The 12,804-nt window shown below is 46.5% G+C and overlaps 1 protein-coding gene across 1 annotated transcript in view; it reads left to right on the top strand.

Moving 5' to 3' along the window:
- The window catches only part of CLRN1 (clarin 1), a 64,010-nt gene that overhangs the window by 42,196 nt on the left and 9,010 nt on the right, over positions 1 to 12,804 (top strand). The window contains exon 2 of the mRNA XM_004708538.1: positions 3,998 to 4,177. Coding sequence (XP_004708595.1) covers positions 3,998 to 4,177 — 180 coding nt within the window. The remainder of the gene's footprint in view (positions 1 to 3,997; positions 4,178 to 12,804) is intronic.

The raw sequence follows: 12,804 nt of genomic DNA on the forward strand, positions 1-12,804 counted from the left end.
GCACAGTGGGATTGTGTTCCATAGGGTTTTCGATGGCTGATGACTTGGAAGTTGACCACCGAGCCTTTCTTTCGAGGTGCCTCTGACTCGAACCTCCGATCCTTCTGTCGCAGGCAAGCACATGAACCTTTAGCATCACCAAGGGACTTTCATTGTCTTTCCCATATCATCACTCACTATCTGAAAGGACCTTATTACCACAGTATCACTAAACCCCCAAAGCTCAGTTCATGGCTTTGAGTGAGTGTGAGTGGTGGCTGAGTGGATTGAAAGTTGGGTTGCTAACTACAAGGTCAGCAGTTTGAAACCCCCAGGTACTCAGGAGGAGACAAAGGAGGCATCCTGCTCCTGTAAAGACTTACAAGTAAATCTGCTGTAGAAGACCTCTTTAGAGTACTGAAAAGCAAGGAAGGACGTTACTTTGAGGACTCAGGTGCACCTGACTGAAGCCATGGTATTCTTGATGGCCTCATATGCATATGAAAGTTGGACATTGATTAAAAAAGACCAAAAAAGAAGTGATGCATTTGAATTGCAGTGCTGGAAAAGATGGTTCAAAACACCATGGACTGCTAAAAAGACAAACCCATCTGTCTGGGAAGAAGTAAGGCCAGAGTGCTCCTTTGAGGCAAGGATGGGAGACTTCATCTTGCATACTTTGGACATGTGGTCAGGAGAGGCCAGTCTCTGAAGAAGGACCTCCGACCTGGTAGAGGGGCAGCGAAAAAGAGGAGGGTCTCAATGCAACGCATTGACCTAGTGGCTGCACAATAGGCACAAGCACCGGGGCAATGGCGAGGATGGCATAGGACCAGGCAGTGTTTCATTCTGCCGTGCAGAAGATCGCTATGGGTCGGAAGGGACTCGATGTGACCTAACAACAATAACAATAACGGCAACTAAGATGTACAGCTTTAGAAACTCCCAGTGGCAGTTCTACTCTGTTCTATAGGATCTGGTTTTGGATCCCGGGTGGAACCATGGTGGCACTATTGGGTAAGCATTGGACTTCAAACTATAAGGTCAGTTGTTCAAAACTCACAATCCACTTCTTGAGAGAAAGATGAGGCTATCTGTTCCCTTAAAGATTTGCAGCGTTGGACACTGTGGTAGTGACACAATTAATTTCACGTCAACTTGATAAAAAAAAGAGAGGTCGTGTCTAGCCTGTCAATCAGGTCAAAGTCTGATGACTCCTCCCTGTGGGCGTGGCCTTCTCATGAGAATTCTGGGAGTTTCCTCTCTTCTTCCCTGGAGGCGGGGCATACTCTCTGCTTTGCCTTTCTGTTGACAAGCCACATGGAGCTAGGCTGATGGCAGTCAGAACCCTGGGGATGTTGCCACTGCCTTTGGATCCACAAGACCTTTCAGCCACCAGCCTGTGATCTTCCTGCTTTCAGCATCATCGCATGTGCTGCGTGAGTCTAAAGAGGAAATTATGGACTAGTATTGGACACATGGGCTAATATTGAACTTATGAACTTGATCTGGGCTGGGGTGGGAGGTTTTTTCAATATCTAATTGCTCTTTGATATAATGCTATTGCTTAGAAATATATGAATGTCTCTGGATTTGTTTCTCTACTTAACCCCACACAGCCACCCTGTCTTCAGTCACTATGAGTTGGAAAGAACTGGGTGACAGTGGGTGGGTATCCTGGTTTTGTAAGTTGACTGAGTTCAGCTAGACAGTTTTGGGGTCTCTCATAGGATTATATGAGGTAGCCCCCCAAACCGTAATTGCACTGGGGATAGCAGAGCTTTGTAGTATGAATTTTTCCTGCTGGGCACACATCAAGCAACTGTCTCCGAGTTAGTACACCCAGTGGTATCGCCTGGGAAGGTTCTCTCTGGTCACAGTGAATTTTTTTCATAAAAGGAATTTCACTCAAACCTTGTGATGCTGATTTAAGGAACAGTGTGCAGTTGTGAAATTTTGTTTCCTGGTTGGGAAAAATGCCAGCCAAACTGTTGGGATGTGGAATACAGCTTACAAGGACAGCGCCATGGGGAAAACTCAAGTGTACGAGTGGTTTTCTTGTTTCAAAAAAGGTGAAATGTCCATAAATGAGAAACCTCATTGTGGATGTCTGTCAATTTCCCAAACGGAGAAAAATGTTGACTGATAGAGTATCTGGAGTTCATTCCACCAGATCGGAGTGTTAATCAAGCTTTTTATTTAGAGGGTCTGAAAAGATTGTGTAACAGTGTGCGACAAAAAAGCCTGATTTGTAGCAGATGGGGGCCTGGCTTTGCCACCACGACACACTTCATGCCTCTCTTGCCTCACGCATCTGACTCGCCTGACCTGGCTCCATGAGATGTCTTTTTGTTTCTGCCAATGAAGAGGGACATGAAAGGAGAATGCAGAAGAGGAGAAGAAAACATGAGGGTGGTGCTGTCAGCCATCCAGACAGATGAGTTTGAAAAAATATTTCCAAGAAAGGAATCGCAGATTTGACAAACGTATCAAGTGTAATGGAGAGTACGTTGAGTGTGAGTTGTTTTGTAAAAAAAAAAAAAAATTAAATACATAGCTTGGAAAAAAAGGTGGGGTGGGGTGGATTCCAGGCTTTTTTTTCCGTACCTCTCATAGTTAAATAGCATCTAGGGTTGGAGTCATCTAAAGGCTTTTCTGGGTTGAATGTCTGAGGTTTATTCCTCCCTCACTTACCTGGCTGCTCAACGCTCCTCCAAGTGGCCTCCCAGGTGGTCTCACTCTTCGCCAGAGCAGCTGGGGCTTCTGAGATGGTAGCTCATGCTGCCAGGAGTGGGACACTCCGAGTCACCTTTACATGCAACCTGGTTCTGGCATACCTTCTCACAACTCACTTGGTCACATCAGTTCTAACCCTACTCAGGGTCAAAGGGAGTAAGGAATAAATCCTGCCTCTTAAAGAGAAAGTGATATGAAAGTAAAAGGAGGGAAAGAATTGATGGTGGCCATCTTTACCAATAAGCTATCATATTTATTGGGAGAAAGATGAGGCTTTCTACTCCTTTAAGGAGTCATGGTCTTGGGAACCCACAGGGGAGATTCTATCGTGTCCTATCGGGCTGTTATGAGTTAACATGGACTCGATGGCAGCGAGTTTGGTTAGGTTTTCATTTTTATCATATTTTCTTGTTTATGTATTTGTTATTATCTATTCCCATTAGATTATCAGCTCCATGGACTAAGGGCCTTGTCTATCTTGATTTTTGGTTCTATTTCCAGCCCTTAGGACAATACCTGACACATAGTAGGTCCTTAGTGAATAATAACTTGATCCATGTTTGAAATGATAAAAGAAACTGAACGGAATGTCCCCAGATCAATCTTACCAGGTTTCCTGGTGCTAAATATGCTGAAACCTCTACATTTATCAAGTCAGAGACTCTGCATTTATATTTTCTCTACAAGTCAGAGACTCTACATTTATATTTTCTCTCTTCTGCAGACAAGAAAACTTTCCCTGAACACAAAATCTAGAAATGGGTTTGGCATGTTTTCTGAGTGGAAAATACCTCTTTTATTACCAGAAATTATTTTCCCACAGCTTTGTGTTATTTCAAGATACTGAAGTTGCCTGAAGACACCTCATTCTTTTTTCTTGATGTGGGCATGAAACCTCTTACATTCTTTTTTTAGCAAAGAAAATATAACAACCTCCTAATGTTTGAACTTCTTCAAAATATCCTGTAGCTGAAAATGCCAGTACACGTTAAGATAGGTTTTTTTAAGATAACTACTGAGAAATTAATTTAAAATCTAGTTATCAGATGTGGCCATTGGCTGTCAAGTCAACACTTGCTTATCTAAGTAATTATATACAACCAGATGCAAGAGCAGAAATCCCCTCTAGTTTCCATTTGCTAGTCTGAACCGTCTGGCAGTTCCCTTATAAATTAGCATGAACAATTCATCTGAAGGATTTTAGTGACTTTTTTTTATGTGTTACAATTTCAGGAAGCTGATATTTAAATTACTTCTAACCTTTGTTTTGTTTTATCTTTAGTTTTCCCGGATTTGCTCAAAGCGATCCCAGTGAGCATCCACGCCAATGTCATTCTCTTCTCTACGATTCTTACCCTTCTCACCATGGTGGGGACAGCCTTCTTCATGTACAATGCTTTTGGCAAGCCCTTTGAAACTCTGCACGGTCCACTAGGACTATATCTCTTGAGTTTCATTTCCGGTAAGTACAAAATCCATCAGAGTCCAGCTGTAAATCATAAGGCACTCTCTAGCCAAGGAAATATAATCAATGGCGGTTCTCAGACCAGCAGCATCTGGGGAAAAGCAAATACTCAGGCTCCATCCTAAACCTGGAATTCCTGGACAGCGTCAAAGTGTACCCAGTAACCAACCAAAAGATTGGCATTTCAAGTTCACCCAGAGGTACTTGTCCGAAAGTCCTGGTGACCTGCTTCCAATGACTCAGAGTCAATGAGACAGCGACTGTTGATCCTAGACCAAGGGTCGGCAAACTTTTGAGACAGAAGAGCCACTCCTGTCCCTCACGACAATTTAAACATTATTCCAGAGCCGGAAAGATATTTTGACCAACAAATGAAATCACCCTTATCTGAATAATATCCTTAACATTTTTTATCAGTGGAACTATGATAGTTTTATTTGCATTTTCAATTTTATTTCAGAGACAAATGTATGGACCAAAGAGCCGAGTATGGTTTCAGAGTCGATGTTTGTCGACCCCTGCCCTAACCTCCCCGCGCCCCCCCAAAACCAGAACCACCCTCCCTGCCATCTCACCAGTTCTGCCTCAGTCACCCTATAGGACTGTGGGTTTCCGAGGGTGGACATCTTTACAGGAGCAGAAAGCTTCATCTTTCTCCCATGGGGCAGCTGGTGGGGTGACTCTCCCATGGGGCAGCTGGTGGGATGACTCTGCGGACCTCGTAGTGGGCAGCCCAGTGGTCACCCACTAGGCCACCAGGGCTCCTTATGCAATCCCAGAGTCTCTGATGGAGAGATGAGCAATCTCCTAAGTGCTGTAGGACATTGATTCAATTACATTGCTGTTGGAGGCCTAGAGGGAGGAAGGGGTTAGATTCTGAGCTAACTCGGGGATAGTTCTTTCCTAAAGCAGTGACCGTCCCTAGAGTGTGGGGAATTGTCTTCGTCTGGGTAGACTAGAGAAACCAATCCATGGACACACATATGTGTATAAGAAAGAGATTTCTATACAATAGCAATTGAACATTGAGAAAACATCCCAGATCAAATCTGTAAGTCTGATATTAGCCCATATGTCCGATACCAGTCTATAAAGTCCACTTCAGACTCACAAAACACATGCAATGACGCTGAATGTAGAAGATCACAGGCCAGTGAGTAGAAAGTCTTTGGATCCAGTGTCATCGGAAACATCTCAGAGCTGGCAGGGGTCTCTGTGTTAGGGTGGGTCCATGTGTCTTATCAGCTGCTATGTCTCCCAGGGTGTGAGCAGAGTCTCCCACCTGTAAGGAGGAAATACTGGAATTCCCAGAGTCCTTAGGGGAAGGCTATGCCCACACAGAAGCCTCATTGGCTATGACCTGATTGACAGACTAAACTCCACCCTTACACGCTTAATCCTTACATTGACAGTTATATAACCACCACAGGAACAAAGGGGCGAATTTCAATGACCAGAGCCTGGAAACTTGAGGAGAGGTCCTTCCCCGGAGCTGGGTCCCAGACCTTTGAGGAGAGGGCACAACCCAGCTGCTGTGGGCCCCTCTGGTGGGGCCAGGTGTCCCCATGCGCTGTCCTGGGAATGTGGAAAGGAGAAGGAAACTTCCTAGCTGCCTTGCCCCAAAGTGCCCTTGCTGTAACATTGTCAGAAAGAGCAAGCAAAGAGGAAGAAGTGGACCACTCTCTCCTCGCTTGCCGTTTGGAAAAGGCTTGTGGAGGAGCTGATGGAGCAGAACTCGAGTGGGCAGAGTCCTCGGGCAGCATCTCAAGGCTGAGAAAAGAACGGACGAGCGAAGAGGCCACTTAGGAGCTGACACGGCCAGGGAGCGCTCCCTTTCTGAGAACAGAACTAGAGCACAGCCCATTTGGAAGGCAAATTATCGGGCAGTTCTGACAGGTGACCAAACTAGCGGTATTTGAAAACCAAGATGAACGTAGAATGTAATCCAGCCTACCCGGTCTTATCTCCATCTTTGGCCAAGTCTGAGGAAAGGGGAACCTGAGCCCATGAACATATACAGGAGCAAACAGACCTTGTGTTTATGCGATCATATTCCTCCAGGGCTCGGGACAAATGCAGGGGACCCAAAGGGTTTGTGGATAAGGCTAGGGGGCGGAGAGAGAAAGAGGGAGAGAGAGAGAGAGAGAGAGAGAGAGAGAGAGAGAGAGAGAGGGAGGGAGGGAGGGAGGGAGGGAGGAAGGAAGGAAGGAAGGAAGGAAGGAAGGAAGGAAGGAAGGAAGGAAGAAGTTCCACCTCAGGGTCCTGCAGAGGATGAAGGCCCAGTGTTTCCAAACCACCCAGTTTGTCTGGGCTTGTTGTTGTTGTTGTTGTTGTTGTTGTTGTTATTGCTGTTGTTTTTAAGACTCAAACCTTATGTTTAAATACCAAAATTTTCAATAATTGAAAAACAACTGTGCATGACCACAGGCATATTTGAGGAATCATGTAGAGTCGTGTCCTGGGATTTGGGGTCCCCTGGGGATATCATTGGTTGACCCCCGAATCACAGGGGAGTTTTGGAAATGATATGTAAAGTTGAAAAATGCCTCTGGACCTCAGCACTGAACCCTAGTGGTGGGCAAAGTGTGTATGTGGGGGCTGGGGAAGCTGGCGGTTAGTGCCCTTATCACAAGAAAACAAAAACCAAGCCCCTTACTGTTGCGTTGAATCCAAACCATCGTGGCTGCATGTGTTATAGGATAGAGCTTATCTGTAGGTTTTGCTTGGTTGTAATCTCAAAAGAACAAGTCTCCATCCCACAAAGCAGCTGGGTAGGTTTGAAGAGCAACCTTTAGGTGATGGCAAATAACTTGTGCTACACAGCGACACACCTTTACACTCTAAATGGGAGTCAATAGGTGCAATACAGAGAGGCCAGTCCTCTAACTCAGGTGTAAATTATATTCCATTGGAGACCTCGGGGTGGGGGTGGGGGTAGCTCTCTTCTCCTGGGCTTTGCAGCCCCATGACTTTCACCTGTGCGTGCTGTCCAGGTGGACTCGGTTTCAGAGAACCTCTTTCCCCCTTGCCCCTCCTTTCTATCTATCCACAGGCTTCCTGGGATCCCCACTTGCCTTGTGCTGATTTCATTCCAGAGATATTTCTTCCCGCCTCCTTGCTGAACAAAGAACCAGGGCTTAGCATCCTCAGGCGTGAACAAGGTGTGAAAGGGTATATCACGGTCACCCAGTTGACTGTCTTCCACACTGTTCTGAGTCACAGTACCCTGGCCATGCCCCTCGGTCTCCTGGTGTGGAAGGTGCCAGCCTGGAGGTGGAAAAGGAATGAGAACAAGCCGGTGGATCTGGCCAGTAGCAACGGCAGGCACCCTAGCCTGTTCATGCTTCTGGTTGAGATGCTGCTGCTCCCCGGAACAGACACCCCTATATTTCTTAGGGTCTCAGAGCCCCACATTGAGCTCATCTTCCTTGGCCTCCTTCATGCAGCATTTGCTCGTTCCCATCCTGTTACCCATCACCTGAGTCTGAGTAGTCTTTTTTTAAAGTTAGGGCAGCGTGAGGACCTTTATGGTGTCCCATCGTTCATTTGGGGCAGGGGGTCTCCTCAGTGCATTAAAATCCCATGAAGAGCTTTCCAAAAATACGGGTGCCAGTCCTGACCACGCTAAACCAGGAGTGCGGCCGGAACACCCACAGTTTTTGAAAGGAGCGGTCGGCGTTGAGAACCCCTGAGAGGCACGCATCCATTTCATTCATTTCGCAAACCTGGTGATGGCTCTTCACGAGCAGGAATCAACTCTACTGCAGCGAGTGTGGATTTAGGAATTTACGTGCCAATCCTGATGAGAGCTATTGGTGATACCAACGGAATCAATGTCCAAGGTCCCTGCCTTCATGGAGCTTACAACCTACGAGGAGAGCTTTATTACTATTATTAAAAGATCATTTTATTGGGTGCTCTTATAGGCCTTAGAACAATCCACACATCCATTGTATCAAGCATATTTGCACATGCGTTGCCAATCATTCTTTTCTAAACATTTGCTTTCCATTTGAGCCCTTGGTATCAGCTCCTCTTTTTCCCCTCCCCACCTCACCCTTGTGACCCCTTGATAAATTATTACTATTTTCATATCTTACACGGACTACTCTCTCCCTTCCTCCATGGCTTCTGTTGTTCGTCCCCCTGGCAGGTGTGTGTGTGTGTGTGTGTGTGTGTGTGTGTTTATGTGTAAGTCATTGTGATCAGTTCCCCCTTCCTCCTCTCCCCATCTTTCTCCTACCCTTGTGGTATCCCTATCCCTATCCCTATTCCTGTTCCTGGATTCCATGTGCCGTGAGCTCTTATCTCTTATCTGTACCTGTGCATTGCTCTGGTATAGCCCGCAGTGAAAGGCAGGACTAGGGTCATGATAGTGGGTAGTGAGAAAATCTCAAGGAACCAGAGGAATATTGTGTGTTTCCTCAGTGCTCTATTGTGCCCTGGTTGACTCAGCCCTTCCTTGTGACCCTTCTGTGAGGGGATGTCCCATTGTCTAGAGATGGGTTTTGGGTCTCTGCTCCAGCCTCCCTCATTCTCAACAATATGGTTTTTGTTGTTGTTTGTTTGTTTGTTTTGGGCCTTCTGATGCATGTTACCTGATCCCATCGACACCTCATGATTGCACAGACTAGTGTGCTTCTTCCATGTGGCCTTGCTACTTCTTTGCTAGATGGCAGCTTGTTTAACTTCAAGCCTTAAGCAGGCACCATCCGCTTTCTTCACCACATTCGCTATGCACCCAGTTTGTCTTCAGCAATTGTGCCGGGAGGGTGAGCATCACACATGCCAGGTTGTTAGAACAAAGTGTTCTTACATTGAGGGAAGGCATGTGCAGAGGCCTGGAGTCCATCCACTACCTCAATGTATTGCCTTATAAATATATGTGCATAGGCCAATACCTCTATTTTTATGAATTAATGTATTTACATATGTACACACCTATGTTTATACCTCTATTCATAGCTTTGTTTCCTAAATATTTCCTCTGTTTCCTTTTACCTTCCTCCTGCCCCACCATCACACTCACCCTGCTTCCACCCCTTAGTAAGTCCTCTCAGCTAGATTGCTATTGCTCCAACACCCCCAGGATCTCTATGTCCTCTTCATTGTTGATTTGAATTCCCTAGTTGTTCCCTTGTCTATGGCTTTGTTTGCTCACCGCTCCCTTCCCCCACCTCCTTCTTCCCCCAAGTCCAAGTCCCTCTGGAACTGTGGGTCTCGTTGCTTCCTCCTCTACCTTACTTCCCATGTCTATCTTATATACGTAGGGAAACCAACAATAAAAGAGACCAAACAAAAAGAAAACAAAAGATTGAATAAAAAGAGGAGAAAAAAAGAAAATAATAACTAGCAAAAAAATCATACATAATTCCAGGTCTGTCCACCAACCTTTATGAGTGGTCCTGGGGGTATTCCTGGAACTGCCCCTTCTAGCCTGAAGTTTATTTGGGGGGCTGGCTCTTCAGGGGCTTTGTGGCTTGGCTTTGCTCCTGTTACTAATCTGTTATGTTCCCTTCTCGGTTCACCCACTGTGGGGTGTTCAGACTGGACTCACTCCCCAGCGTGTGTCCCCAGGATTGTCCTCTGTCACGGCATGATCCAGTGAGGGGACATCATGTCTTGAGCTGTTGTCAGCCCCACAGTCCTCTCTGTGCCTTAGCAGCTCCGTGAGGGACGTCATCCCCTGGACTTGGTGTGCTGATAGGGGGTCTAGACTGTCCCTCTCTCTTTTTCATTCTTGGTTTGTTTCCATGTGGGCGTGGCAGGCCAGCCCTCTCCCTGCCCTGAAGGTGTAGTGTTGGCCTCTGTAGTGCATACTTCCGGGGAGGGGTCCGTGTGGCTCTGTTGGGCCGGCCCTGCAGCTCACTCTGTCCCTGTGCTGCTCCACGCGGTTCCATTGCCCTCCAGTGTGTTGCACTGTGGTGGGCTCTGTGTGCACACTCCTGATTCTGCAGAGACATAACCAATACTCTCCCCCTGGGTGGGTTAGTGCCCTGCTCCCCCCGAGCCATTGTCTCCCCCTCCCCCCTTCCCCCTTCTCCCTTTTACCCTTCTTTGTGTTGGAATAATGTGTACCTAGGAGAGTTTTTTTAAGTGTACGTAAACACTTAAACTTGATCATTGTAATGAAATGTTGAACATAAGAGAAATGCTGCAAGAGAGAATTACAGGGGAATCAAATTTTGAAATGATGTCCAGAGAAGGTTATTCCAAATAGCTGAGTCCCAAAGATGGAAAGGAAGCAGTTTTTCTAATGGAGAAGACAGTTCAGATGAAGGAGACTCTAGGGAAATGGGTGGCCTTGCTACCGGAACTGAAAGACAGCTGGGGGCAGACAGAGAGAGGGAAGTGGCCAGGGGAGAGGTTATCGAAACTAAGGCAAGTTAGCACTGGACCTCAAAAGGCAGGGGAAAGGGTTTGGAATTTACTATAATTATAATGAGAAGTTTTCGAAAGCCTTTAAGCTGTCTGCTACCTGATATACCATTCTAAAGAAGCCATTAAAAGACTAGATTGTCTGACTGGAGGCAGAGATGAATACCTGAAGGTAGATCCAAAGTGTTTAGTAGACAACTTAAAGCAGTCAGTGGACAGTGGCTGCAGGAACCAAGATGGAGAAGACCAGCGAAGTAACAAGCTGATAGATTAAGGTAAGAAAGAGCTAAGGAGTGGAGCTTAGCATCAGAATTCAAGTGTTCTGTTTGGAGAATATCAAGCTTGTAAAGCTGTGAGCCGTCCAAGTGCAGATGTCCAGTAGAGAGCTGTCTAGACAAAAGACATAAATTTAAATGTTGTCTGAATATAGATATTATTTAGAGTAATGAAAATGGATGAGATCACCCAGTGAGAGAATGTAGCTAGAGAAAAATTGGCCAAACACCAATTCCTATAGAACACCATTGTGCTAGTCTGGTGGACTAGAGAAACAAATACAGGGCACTCAAATGTGTGTAAGAAAAAGCTTTACATACACGAGCAGTTGAATATTGAGAAAACACCCAGCCCAGTCCAGATCAAGTCCATAATTCTGATATTAGCCCATATGTCTGAAACCAATCTATAAATTCCTCTTCAGACTCACGAAACACATGCAATGATGCCAAATGCAGGAAGATCACAGGCCAGTGGGTGGAAAGTCTTGTGGATCCAGTGGAGGAGCATCTCAACGCTGGCAGGGGTCTCCACGTGGCTCCTTCAGCTCCAAGGCTCTAGCATACCTCCATGTGTCTTCTCCACAGGAATGTCTCGCAGGGAGTGGGTGTGTGTCCTGCCTCCACCAAGCTATTCATCTCTTTAGCGCCTCCAGATGAGGTCATCAATCTGCGACCTGACTGACAGGCTAAACTCCCCCCCTTCGCTCTTTAGTCTGAAATTGACAGCAGATTACGTAACTACCACAACCCTCAAGTTAGTTTTGTGGTTGAGGAATTCAGGAGGAGGAGGAGGAGCCAGCAAAGAAAACTGTCGTGTTCCAGAAGGAGCCGTGGGGACATGGGCTGCTAAGGTTTAGCAGTTCAAACCCAAAGTCCAGATGCTCCTTGGGAGAAAGATGAAGCTGTTGGCTTCTGTCAAGATTTACCATCTCTGAAACCCTGCCGGGTAGCTGTTCTTTGTCCTAAATGGCCAACAACGAGCTAGCATTGAGTCCATGGCAGTGCGTTTGGTTTGCTTTTGGGGGTGGTGTCCGCAAGACGGTATGAAGAGAATGTTTCCAAAGTACCAGTCAACGGTGACCTCTGTCCAAAGGTGGGTCACCCCTGAGAGTGCCTGGCGGGGCGTGAGGGTGCCAGGAGAAGGGAGGATGAGGAAAACAAGAGGCAGAACATTCCCTCAAGGATTCTCATACGTGAAAGAGAAAGATACACAAATAAATGGAGGAGGCGGAGAAAGCGAGGAAGTCAGAGAAGGCCGAGGTGATGAAAGAACACGGGGCCCATCACTCTCTCTCTGGAGGATATGCCTCACCTATGCTTCCCTAGAAGTTTCCCAACTGATAGTGGAGCACCTGACCCAGATCTGCAAGGACTAGAAAGTGGGCCAGGAGGAAAGATGGCCAGAGATCCAAGGTAGAACCCCCTCGGCAATTCCGTGAACGCTGGAGGTTGCCGAGCGATGCACTAGTTCTGGGTTTTGGAGGGGATAGAAACCACCCACGTGTGGCCTTATTGCAGGTTGTATTTATTACGCCTTCTCTTACACATTGCTTCATGTTTTGAGTTATGCCAAGCAAGGCAAACCAATATAAGTGCCGCCTTCCTTTACAAAGGAGACGCTCGTGGAATGGGTCTAATTAATTATGATAATGATACGACCATGGCATGGCCCATCAATAAGCACAGCCATGCGTGAAGTGTGAAGACAGGAAAATAAAAAGCAGCACAAAAATAAAAGCGTGCGCCCACAGGGAAGCAGCACCCCAGCCTGTGTGCTCACGAGGTGTCCACAGGAGGAGATATCAGGCATAGAAGCCCCCAGACAAACCATTATGTCGATGCGAATGAGGGTGGTGGAGGAGTGGAGACCCAAAGCCCATCTGCAGACAATTGGGCATCCCCTCACAGAAGGGTCACAATGAAGGGACAGGCCAGCCAGAGTGCAGTATAGCACCAAGGAAACATACA

Source organism: Echinops telfairi, unplaced genomic scaffold (assembly GCF_000313985.2).
Source record: "Echinops telfairi isolate 266 unplaced genomic scaffold, ASM31398v2 ScPeMD7_4225;HRSCAF=4972, whole genome shotgun sequence".
NCBI lineage: Eukaryota > Metazoa > Chordata > Mammalia > Afrosoricida > Tenrecidae > Echinops > Echinops telfairi.